At 34.7% G+C, this 12,681-nt stretch overlaps 1 protein-coding gene and 1 pseudogene across 1 annotated transcript; both read right to left on the bottom strand.

The window, feature by feature from the left end:
• Nucleotides 1-3,513: 3,513 nt before the first annotated feature.
• Nucleotides 3,514-5,085, bottom strand: LOC133309267 (isoflavone 7-O-methyltransferase-like; annotated as a pseudogene).
• Nucleotides 5,086-10,557: 5,472 nt separating this feature from the next.
• LOC133309266 (isoflavone 7-O-methyltransferase-like) lies at nucleotides 10,558-12,138 on the bottom strand. Its single transcript, XM_061510021.1, has 2 exons — nucleotides 11,362-12,138; nucleotides 10,558-10,857 (listed from the first exon to the last, which is right to left on the bottom strand). Exons 1-2 carry the CDS (start codon nucleotides 12,136-12,138, stop codon nucleotides 10,558-10,560), a joined length of 1,077 nt encoding a protein of 358 aa, XP_061366005.1.
• Between the last annotated feature and the right edge of the window lie 543 nt (nucleotides 12,139-12,681).

Here is a 12,681-nt window from a genome sequence, read left to right as displayed (position 1 = left end):
CATTTCAGAGCGTTGACCAAGTGTCGAAAAAAGTTGATTGCGTGTCGAAAAAATATGTCAGAGCGTGTCGAAGAGTTGGCCATGTGTCCCAAAATATTGACCGCGTGTCAGAACGTGTCGGTACACATTTTTTCAAAAAAAAGCTGTGTCGGGGTATCAGAGACGTCAACAAGTAAAAACTAAGCATCAAAGACTGTTACGAGTCTCACATTGGTTATATAAGAAACTAATGTGGGTTTTATAAGTCTTGGGCACTTCCATCCTTCAAGCTAGCTTTTGAGGTGGTGGCTTCAAAGTCCATAACATTGGTACTTTCATTGAGAGTTGAGGCCATAGAAATGGCTGCCTATAGGTTGGATTAAGGTGTCATACCTCCCAAAGGGGTGTTGTACTGAATACTAATAGGTGAGTGAAGCCACCAAAAAGAAAAGGGCTACCACCGGGTTAATGTCAATAGAGTGAAAGCTGTCGTAGGCGTCGGTCTTTAATAGGATTGACAATGTTACGAGTCCCACATTACTTGTTCATTGGGCACTTCCACCCTTTGGGGTGATGACCTCAAGGTCCCTAACAAAGACTAACGTGATTACTTCAACATATTGAGATTCCAAAGTGGAAGTAGGAAATGTCAACAAACTACCTCATTCACCAAAAGGTTATGATTTTACTTTGGTAATAGTTAATAGGGGTGGCAATTTATGACACGACCCGTCAACCCGACCCGGACCCGACACAAAATTTTCGTGTTCGGGTCAACTCGTTTAATAAATAAGTCGTGTTCGGGTTGAAGAAAAACAACACGAAAAAATTCGTGTCGGATTACAGGTCAACCTGTGAACTCGCTGACCCGCAAATTAATAAGGTTATTGTGGTCATTTTATCTCATGGTATAAAAAGGAAATGTTAGGGTTTGAACTCTTCTCATTCTTCACTCTTCGCGGCGCAACACATGCCTCCTTTTCTCTCTCACTTCGCCAGTTCGCCGTCCAAACACTGTCGGCTACTGATCTCTCTCTACTGCCCATCTCTGTCTGCAAACCTTCTTCCATTTCATCTAAACTGGTACGAATAAATCGTTCAACTTCTATCAAACTCTCTCTACTGATCTTTCTCTATGCTGCCCATCTCTGTCTGCAAACCTTCTTCCACTTCCACCTCCTTTTGACTACCTACTGCCATCGTAAATCCAATTGGGATACATGTGTTTTGTTTCCAGAGTTCCCTTCTATCACCAAGGATGACTTGTCCTCAATTGAGAAAAATATTCAAACACCCAAGTATGCTATATGCGCTGAAGTTCCTGTGCTTTGATTAAAAAAATGAAAAATAATTAAAGAAGACAAATTTTCTGATTGATAGGTGAACCAATTATAGTCTGCATCAATTTTTTAAAAAAAAAATAAATAAATAAAAATACGTTATTAGTTACTTGGGTTTTATTTGTTATATAAATTTCTTATTTATATTATAATGTGTATATCACTTCTAATTCAATTTTTTTTTTTGAAAAACTTGAAACTGATTTTTATTATAATATGTATGTCACTGCTAATTCATTTTGATTGGAATTAGATGATCATGATTCTCAAAATAGTTACTCAACATTCAATATTAAGACCTTATTTTTTTTTTTATATTTATATTAAGACCTTATTTTGATTGGAATTAGATCTTAATATGATTTGAATTAATATCATTTTGTGTTTACTTGGGTCGGGTCGTGTCGTGTAAAAACAGGTTGTGCTCAAATTCGGGTTGTATCGTGTCGACCCGTTTAATCAATAGGTCGTGTTCGGGTTGAGCCTATTCGTGTTCGTGTCAGACCCAGGTTGACCTGAACTCGACCCATGAACACGAATTGCCACCCCTAATAGTTAACAAGTTGATAAAATAAAACCACGTTTGCAATAGCTCAATATGCCCAATTATACATAGATAAGATTGTTAAGTAATGAGGTATTGATAACTTGGTGAGCGATGAGGTATTAATTTCCGGGACTATGACCGCAAAACCTATAATCACACAATTATTAATTTCCAGGACTATGACCGCAAAACCTATAATCACATAAATTGTGAATAGAGAGAGATTATAGTTATTACCTTTTTTTCTTACTACTTGTTACTACTAAATCTTAACCGTTGATTTTCGTCAATCTAACGGTTATAATTTATTAGAATTAATAATTAATTAATAAATGTGATCCAATAAATTATAACCATTAGATTGACAGAAATCAAATATTAAGATTTAGTAATAACAAGTAGTAAGAGAAAAAAAAAATAACTATAACTTTTTCCATATTTTTATATATAAAATCACATAAATTGTGAAAATATAGAGTGCTTTTTTTTTACCGCACCACTTTTTCTGACGCAGCAGCCACATAAAAAATGAGACTCACCTGTCCTTAAAAAAAATTTAGATCCACCATCCTACTTTTCCATGTGTTGTTACAAAGTTTTCCTGTGCATTCATTGGCATATCACATATAATAGTACTTAAATATCCTATCGGATCAAAAGTTATGCCCCAACTAAAATTGGGTCAGCTATTTGGGCTTGGCAACTCTACTGTTTCACATTACATCTTATAAAAAATAATATTTGTCAATGATGCTTTCGATCATGTTAATCGTAACTTCATTTGATTTTTAAATTTTCATTGGTATTACTGGTCTTTTCTAATTTTATAAGGGGCATACATTCTTTTCATCTAATCTTTTTTTCAGTAACAATAATAATAATAATATTTCTCGATTTTTACTGCAATTTCGTTAAATTAGTAAGGTATTTTTTTATTTTTTAAGAAATTTGAGTCAGATAGACAAAGTTGTAATTGCATGAGTTTTATTTTATTTCCTTTATCCAAACATAAAAGGAAAGTTTTCTACTTATATTTATCGGGTTTGTAAGCCTGGTTTATATCAATTGTGAAGCCTACTCAGGCAAATTAAATTTATATGAGGCAAAACTAGCAATAATGCTTCAGGAGTGTTAATCATCTAGTGGATCAAGGTAATAATAATGGGGAAGGAAAAAACTAAATTTTTTTTCCAATAACTGACTCTGGCCATTGTACAACAAAACCAGAAAAGCGAGATGAATACAAAGCAACTAGTCAAACTTGACCGCATGTATTGTAAAAGACAAATGACCCTATACCTCAGGCTACTTCAGCTTTAGAAGCTATGCATGTATTAACAAGAAAATCACCAAGGTCAGAGGAACCACAAAATATTCTTTTATACAGACCAAAATGACCAATGTCATGACTCAAACTATCAAAATACATATTACAACTTTATTTAGTTTATAGGAAAAAGTACTCTTATGTTACATGTGGTAACTTTCTCTCCTACACACTCTTCGATAATTGTGCCACCTTTTTATTTTATTTTTTAGATAGTGGAGCCTATATATGACATGAGATAACTTATCTAATTTAAAATGAGATTAATAAAACCCTAGTTTATAAAATATAAACTATTAAATGGATCACAACAATAATGTTTAAGGATAGACCTCAATAACAGACAAATATCCGGTCAAAGGAGATATTTTGTAGTCTTGGAAGCCTGCTTCCATGAAGAGTTTCTTCCATTCTTCTTCAGTTCTCTCTTTTCCATTAAAACCCGCCATCGCTACATCCATAAGAAGCTTTGTTTGAGTAATTTCATGTTCGTCTCGCTTTTCATTTATCACAATATCTATGAGAATTACTTTTCCTCTTTTGCCATCATTTGAAATAGCTTCTTTACATTTTTCCAATATCTTTCTGCAATCGTTATCAGTCCAATTATGTAGAATCCACTGAAGGAAAAGGAAAAAAAAAAAAAAAAACAAGATTAGAAATTTTCTTTTTAACTCGTGGCATGAAATACATAAATTTTCGGTAAATTAACAAGTTGATGACTATATTTTGGCCATTTCACTATAATAATATCAAAAGAGAAATATTTTCTTACATGATTCAAAAGCCAAATATTTTGCTAAAATAATATGCATAAAGTGTGTGCCTTCAAATTGCACATAAAGTGATGTATAATTTGTACAAAAAATAATCTCCGCTGCAAATTGCGCATCACCTTATGCGCAACTTGAAATGCACATTCTTATACATACAAATTGGATATCATCCCTACACGCAAATTGAATGCACACACCCCCACACGCAAATTGTATGCACATATCTCTATATATGTTTCACTGCATTATTTTGACAAAATATTTGATTTTTGAATCAGCGAGTAAAATTTTTCCATTTTCACGGGCAAAAAAGCCCTAGATTTTAGTTTGCATACACATACCTTGAGTATAACTGCATCAGCCTTAGGAATAGATTGGAACATGTCCCCACCAACATAAGTCAAATTGTTGCTTCTGGACAAATTCTCTACAACCTGTGGACGGTCAAACACTATGAACTTCAAATATGGAAATGTCTCAGAGATAAGCTTGGCTGTGGTTCCAGTTCCACCTCCTACATCCACAATAAATTCCAGCCCCTCAAAGACCAAATTGCAATCTCTTAATGCCAAGTTTAAAATTCGAGAATCACTAGCCATTGCCTCATTGAAGGAACTATTATATGCAGGGTTTTTATCAAGAAAGTCCCAAAATCCAGACCCCAAGGAGACATCAAATAGTGTGAGATCTTCCTCATAAACCCATTTCTTCAACTGATGGGCTGAACTTGACAGAGTTGGGTCAAGAATACACTCAACCATTGGAGCTAAACAATGGTCAGTGCCTTTGACAAGTAGCTCTGATGCAACAGTGAGCATATGCTTCCTTCTCTTCTTGGTTGTACTTGTCATGGATTTTTACTATCTCAAAGATTCCATTGTGAGTCAAGTAGCGCATGAGACGCTGCACGCCACAAACTTTAGTTGGTGGAACTTGCAAAATTGACAACAACTCAGGAAGAGTTATGGGTTGACCATGGTTGTGGATTATGTCTGGTATGGCTAGCTCAACGGTCCATTTAAGACACATAGAGTCTAAGAAGGCATACATGTGTCTATACAAGAGAGCTTGACCTTGGAAGATCTCATTTGCTTTACGGCCTTTGATTGTAGCCATAATTGCACTTGATTTTTTATTTTTGTGCTTTGTGCTGTTTCAGAATTTGCTTCGCTTAATATAAAGTTTCAGAATCCTCTCAAGCTCTAATATTAAACTATGGCTATTAATTAACTTGTAGCCTAAAGGTTGTGCGTGTTCATGCCGTTCTAACTTGTCAATCCATGCCAGACACAAATGTTGAACATAAAATGAAATTGAACACGGGATCCAAGACACTTTTTTTTTTTAATCATTAGATGAGATCTTGTTCTAGTATCACAAACTGAAAATGAATTCAAGTTATTTAGTAATTTTAGCATAAGTAACCCAATAATAATACATATTAAAAATTGTAAATTATCTTATTAGCATTTCTTTCTTTCTTTACGGAGTGATTGTAGCAAGTCAAATAATTATATAAACAATTAAGTATACACGGATCGATCAGCCTAATTTATTAAGTAAAAAGTTATAATGTGTTTCAAAATAATTTAAAGTAATTCCGTTAATAAATGAGTTATACGATTTGGAACAATTTTTATAATCCTACTTTTATGTAACTATGAAAAGACAAAATATTATCAGATAGGAGTAGATCAATTAAGATTAATATTTAATAACTACACCTACGTGGAAAAGTAAAATACACATTTTGCATGACTAATTTTCATGAAATCGTTGTGCGGGAAAAAAATAGGGGGATGTCCTTTAAATACAAGCTTATATTTTTTTTTTAGTATTTTTTAATTATGCATTCACTAAAAATGCATAATTAAAATTGTACTTTTTTATTTTCACGTAAACAGATAATTTCTAAAGAGAACAAAAAAATAATATAATTTTAATATTATAATTATTCATTCCTAGAAATAGATAGTTAAAATTACTAAAAAAACACAAGCTTATGTGATTTAAAAAAGCGCTCGCTAAACCCAAAAAAATATTCATCGAATTGGCTGTATTCCAGTCAAGGTCATGACTACACTAAAATTCTCTTCTTCTTTTTTGGTAAATGGGAAGGGGGGCGGGGGCAAAAAACCCCAGACGAAACAAACTAATTCAGAAGAACTCTACGAAAATTACAGACCAACGAAAAATCAGCCAAATACTGCGGCAAAATCCCAGGGGGCGGGGAATTAAAAATTCTATAATTATTATCTAAATGGTGATCTAACAGATACTTAGACAGCGAGTCCGCACAACTATTGCTTTCTCTAAAAACATGAACCAGTCGCACCTCCCAATCCTTATGTAACATGCTCGAATGTGAGTCACCAAACGAGACTCTCGAGCTGCATCTCCACTCTTGGAGAGCAAAGTGATTACTGAGCAAGCATCACTTTCTAATAAACAACGCCGCCAACCTCCATTCCAAGCCAATTCAAGCCCTTTAAGAATTCTCCAAAGTTCAGCCACAAAGGCTGAACACTTACCTATGTGATAGGAAAATCCTTGGAGACACCTACCGATCTCATCCCTCAAAATACCTCCACAAGCAGCATCGCCAGCATGAAATTTGGATGCTCCATCTGTGTTAATTTTAATCCAACCGGTATCAGGGGGTTGCCAAACAACAGGGATATGAAACGGTCTTTTTACAGTCCTTCCAATCGTAGAATGATTCCAAACATAAGAGATATCATGCACCTGCTGAATAATTGTTTGACTCTTATAAGCCAAACAATTATCCTCCTCACCATGGGCTACTTCATTCCTCCATCTCCAAGCACATGCCACCGTAACAGCAAAAAGCGTAGGCCATTGCTCATTTCTCTCCATTATTACATCGTTCTTCAAATTCAACAACAACCAGGAATTTAGATCTGCATTAAAAAATAAAGAATAAAAAACAGGGCTAATTAGATCTTTCCACACCCGATTTATTTTACTGCAGTCTCTAGCCATATGTAATATGGTTTCTTTATGTAAATGGCACAGCGGACAAGTTGGAAAAGTCAATTCTCTTTTGGCCAACAAACTTCTAGCTAGTTGGCAATCGGTGATGAGCAATTTTCCATAAAATAACAAAAAAACGATTAGGAACTTTCAGCTTCCAAATCATAGACCAGATGCCATGCTCAATATCCTCCTCACCATCATAATTAAGGAGCGCATTATACAAATGCTTAACAACCATCTCATTAGAATTTTTAATGTTCCATCTAAAACTATCAGCTCCTCCATCCCCTTGAGGTGGAAGAATACTTCTGATAGTTTGAATGAGACTATTCGGAAGCATATTTGAAAGGGCTCCATAATCCCACATCCCATCTACAGTAACATAGTCCTTAATTGTCTTCTCATTATCTGAATCCGAGAGAGGGATGAGAGCCTTGCTAGCTAAACTGCTATCATGATCCACCCATTTATCCACCCAGAATTTAATTGTTGAACCATCACCTATGTCCCAGATCAGTCTAGTATGTAACTTGTGCCAAATATCACACATGGCTTTCCAAAGGTTCGAGTTACCAGGCCTCCTAATGAAAGCATTCTGCCTATTGAACACACTTCCATACTTGGCTTGCAACACCTTAACCCATAGACAATCATGATTATTAAGAAAATTCCAAACAATTTTCCCAATAAACGCCTTATTCATCACTGTAAGCTTCTTAATACCCAAACCACCTTGGTTCTTTGGTCTTGATATAGCATCCCATCCAATAAGATGCATGTGTTTTTTATCAACTGAGTCCCCCCAAATGAAAGCCCTATGAAGTTTCTCCAATTCAATACAGATAGCCTTCGGTATCATACCATACTACATATGATAGTAAGGTAAAGTAGAAAGAACAGATTGAGTTAAAACAATTCTACCTGCTTGAGACAGAGTTTTAGCTTGCCAACTAGTCAATCTTCCTTTTGCTCTATCTACTACACTAGCAAAGGTGGATTTAGTGACCCTACCATGCTGAATCAAAGCTCCAAGATACTTGCCGATATTTGTCACTCTCTTAAAACCACTGATCTGAATAATCTTTTCTGATCACTAACTTTTTGGCCAAAAATTTCACGAAGAACGTTCAAACAGCGGAGAAGTATATGCATCTGATCCTCACTAGCTTCTAAAAAGAGCATTAAATCATCATCAAATAGTAAATGAGAAATTTTTGGACCCCCTTTACCTGCTTTGATAGGATGCCACAAATTACCATCTACTGCAGTTTGAATAATATGGGATAGCTTCTCCATAGCTAATACAAACAAATACGGGGATATTGGATCCCCCTGACGAACCCCTCTACTAGGCTGAAATTCATCCGTTATGTTCCCATTCCATAAAATGCTAGTTTTAGGGGAGGAAACAACAGTCATGATTAACTCAGAAAGATGCCCAGGAATTTGAATCTCCATTAAAATATTTCTGAGGAAATTCCAATTGAGGCGATCATAAGCTTTATCCAAATCAATTTTGATTGCCATAAAACACCTTTTACCTCTCATCTTCCTCATTGAATGCACTAACTCTTGGACCACAATAATGTTATCCTGAATATGACGATGAGAAGCCCTAAGGCCGAACTTTTAAATTGGAGCCTGAGGCCTTTTTATCAAACAAGCTTTATACAAGTCCAAGTCTGGTTCCAACAATCAATTTTAGACATAAAAGCTCAGGCCTTCACGAGCCGAGCCAAAGGCCCCTGGCTCGTTTAGCACCCCTACCGGTCATACTTAGTGTAATTTGTAAAAAAAATTTGTAAACGGATCCTTTCCCAAACCAAATTAATTAGGGGGATCTTGCTAGGACGTCTATTGTTGATAAATTTTGTACCGTTGGAGTAAAGAATTGCTGTAATTTGGACATGTTTAATTAGTAAATGCTGTAATTTTTTGAATAATACAGCAACGAATTCAAACTAAATTTTGTACTGTTGGATGTAAAGAATTGCTGTAATTTGGACATGTTTACTTAGTAAATGCTGTACTTTCAGTGGCGGACCCAAAAAATGATATGAAGGGGGCGAAAATTTAACAAATCCAACTTATAGAATTTTAAATAAAATATAATTTAACAAGGATACTAAATTGACGAATTTAACATAAATTACTTCATTGCCATGTGCCATGTCAACAATGAAAAGTAAGATCACAATCTTAAACCAAAAAACATGTACAGCGGTCTCAAGAGATGCACTCATTAAATAATTTTAATAACAAATATAATTACATAACTAAAATAAATCCAAAAAGAGGGGGAAGCTCGTAGAACCCAAATTAGGCGAGCACCTAAAACTAACGTCATAAAGTTCCATAATGCCCACATCACTACTTCAGTTATCAAGCACCATAAAGCTAAACAAATAAATTCCAAAAATTATTGCAAACTATAATTATTTTATACCCATTTTTTTTCTTTCAATTTCTGTTGGTTTTTGAGCATTCGAACAGCATGAAACTACAAAAAGATCAAAACTTTACAAAGAGAAAGTGAAAATACTCACAACAGGAAAATGGGTATCAAGCTTCTTTCTTATGCTAACAGATTTTGGGTATCAAATGAAGCAAAAGAAGGAGACTCAGAAAGTGAAGTTGAAAGCTTTGAACAAAAAAGACTATACCGATCATCAACAAGATAAAATCAATGCAACTAATTTCAGATCCAAAGGGCACACAATACTAGTTTTGCTAAAGTAACCCACCAATTATTAAAAATGAAATATACTATGTGTTTTTTTGGAGAATGTAGACATTTTTTTCAGATTTTAGAGGGGGAGGCCGCCCATGCACGCCCCCCATGTAGGTCCGCCCTTGTGTACTTTGGACATGTTTAATTAGTAAATTCCATTCATGCAATAGGATACATTATTCATTTCATTTTTCCCATTCGTTCTCTTTTAACAAGTTATAGACTCATATCATGTGGTGCTTTCGTTCTTTTTGAACTTGATGATCATCATGCACATTTAGGAGTCCGTAAATGAACTTCTACAACATGAGCTGAGCTCCATCAGTGTCTAGATGAAAATCAACAACATTTAGGAGTCCGTAATTGCATGAGTTTTATTTTATTTCCTTTATCCAAACATAAAAGGAAAGTTTTCTACTTATATTTATCGGGTTTGTAAGCCTGGTTAATATCAATTGTGCAGCCTACTCAGGCAAATTAAAATTATATGAGGCAAAACTAGCAATAATGCTTCAGGAGTGTTAATCATCTAGTGATCAAGGTAATAAAGGGGAACGAAAAAACTAAAATTTCTTTTCCAATAACTGACTCTGGCCATTGTACAACAAAACCAGAAAAGCGAGATGAATACAAAGCAAATACTCAAACTTGACCGCATGTACTGTAAAAGACAAATGACCCTACCTCGGGCTACTTCAGCTTTAGAAGCTATGCATGTATTAAGAAGAAAATCACCAAGTTCAGAGGAACCACAAAATATTCTTTTAGACCAAAATGACCAATGCCTTTATCAAAATACATATTACAACTTTATTTAGTTTATAACATGTAAACTATTAAATGGATCACAACAATAATGTTTAAGGATAGACCTCAATAACAGACAAATATCCGGTCAAAGGAGATATTTTGTAGTCTTGGAAGCCTGCTTCCATGAAGAGTTTCTTCCATTCTTCTTCAGTTCTCTCTTTTCCATTAAGACACGCCATCGCTACATCCATAAGAAGCTTTGTTTGAGTAATTTCATGTTCATCTCGCTTTTCATTTATCACAATATCTATGAGAATTACTTTTCCTCTTTTGCCATCATTTGAAATAGCTTCTTTACATTTTTCCAATATCTTTCTGCAATCGTTATCAGTCCAATTATGTAAAATCCACTGGAGGAAAAGGAAAAAAAAAAAACAAGATTAGAAATATTTTTTTTTGGTACTTAATGTGGCATGAAATACATAAATTTTCGGTAAATTAACAAGTTGAAGACTATATTTTGGCCATTTGACTATAATAATATCAATAGGGAAATATTTTCCAACATGATTTAAAAGTCAAATATTTTGCTAAAACAATATGCATAGAGTGTGTGTCGCACATAAAGTGATGTATAATTTGTGTAAAACAAAATCTTCATTGCAAATTGCACATTACCTTATACGCAACTTGAAAGCGCACATTCTCATACATACAAATCGGATATCATCTCTATACGCAAATTGAATGCATACATCCCCACGCGCAAATTGAATACACACATCCCCATATATGTTTCACTGTATTATTTTGTATTATTTTGGTAAAATATTTGATTTTTGAATCAGGGAAAATATTTCCCTTTTCAAGTTAACGGGCAAAAAGGCCCTAGATTTTAGTTTGCATACACATACCTTGAGTAGAACTGCATCAGCCTTAGGAATAGATTGGAACATGTCCCCACCAACATAAGTCAAATTGTTGCTTCCGGGCAAATTCTCTACAACCTGTGGACGGTCAAACACTATGAACTTCAAATATGGAAATGTCTCAGAGATAAGCTTGGCTGTGGTTCCAGTTCCACCTCCTACGTCCACAATAAATTCCAGCCCCTCAAAGACCAAATTGTAATCTCTTAATGCCAAGTTTAAAATTCGAGAATCACTAGCCATTGCCTCATTGAAGGAACTATTATATGCAGGGTTTTTATCAAGAAAGTCCCAAAATCCAGACCCCAAGGAGACATCAAATAGTGTGAGATCTTCCTCATAAATCCATTTCTTCAACTGATGGGCTGAACTTGACAGAGTTGGGTCAAGAATACACTCAACCATTGGAGCTAAACAATGGTCAGTGCCTTTGACAAGTAGCTCTGATGCAACAGTGAGAGCATATGCTTCCTTCTCTTCTTGGTTGTACTTGTCATGGATTTTTACTATCTCAAAGATTCCATTGTGAGTCAAGTAGCGCATGAGACGCTGCACGCCACAAACTTTAGTTGGTGGAACTTGCAAAATTGACAACAACTCAGGAAGAGTTATGGGTTGACCATGGTTGTGGATTATGTCTGGTATGGCTAGCTCAACGGTCCATTTAAGACACATAGAGTCTAAGAAGGCATACATGTGTCTATACAAGAGAGCTTGACCTTGGAAGATCTCATTTGCTTTACGGCCTTTGATTGTAGCCATAATTGCACTTGATTTTTTATTTTTGTGCTTTGTGCTGTTTCAGAATTTGCTTCGCTTAATATAAAGTTTCAGAATCCTCTCAAGCTCTAATATTAAACTATGGCTATTAATTAACTTGTAGCCTAAAGGTTGTGCGTGTTCATGCCGTTCTAACTTGTCAATCCATGCCAGACACAAATGTTGAACATAAAATGAAATTGAACACGGGATCCAAGACACTTTTTTTTTTTAATCATTAGATGAGATCTTGTTCTAGTATCACAAACTGAAAATGAATTCAAGTTATTTAGTAATTTTAGCATAAGTAACCCAATAATAATACATATTAAAAATTGTAAATTATCTTATTAGCATTTCTTTCTTTCTTTACGGAGTGATTGTAGCAAGTCAAATAATTATATAAACAATTAAGTATACACGGATCGATCAGCCTAATTTATTAAGTAAAAAGTTATATTGTGTTTCAAAATAATTTAAAGTAATTCTGTTAATAATTTTTAGATTCTAATCTGTTTTTTGTGTGCAGGGACCAAATTATGAGGA

This window comes from Gastrolobium bilobum, unplaced genomic scaffold (assembly GCF_033153095.1).
Source record: "Gastrolobium bilobum isolate Gb01-03AN ecotype WA unplaced genomic scaffold, APGP_CSIRO_Gbil_v1 utg7600, whole genome shotgun sequence".
In the NCBI taxonomy this organism is placed as follows: Eukaryota; Viridiplantae; Streptophyta; class Magnoliopsida; order Fabales; family Fabaceae; genus Gastrolobium; species Gastrolobium bilobum.
This window is presented reverse-complemented; position numbering and strand designations above follow the sequence as displayed.

Coding starts and splice junctions, on each gene's coding strand:
- LOC133309266 (XM_061510021.1), bottom strand. CDS start 12,138: ATGGCTACAATCAAAGGCCGTAAAGCAAATGAGATCTTCCAAGGTCAA. Junction 10,858..11,361: donor CTGATGCAGTTCTACTCAAG/GTATGTGTATGC, acceptor CTTTTCCTCCAG/TGGATTTTACATAATTGGAC.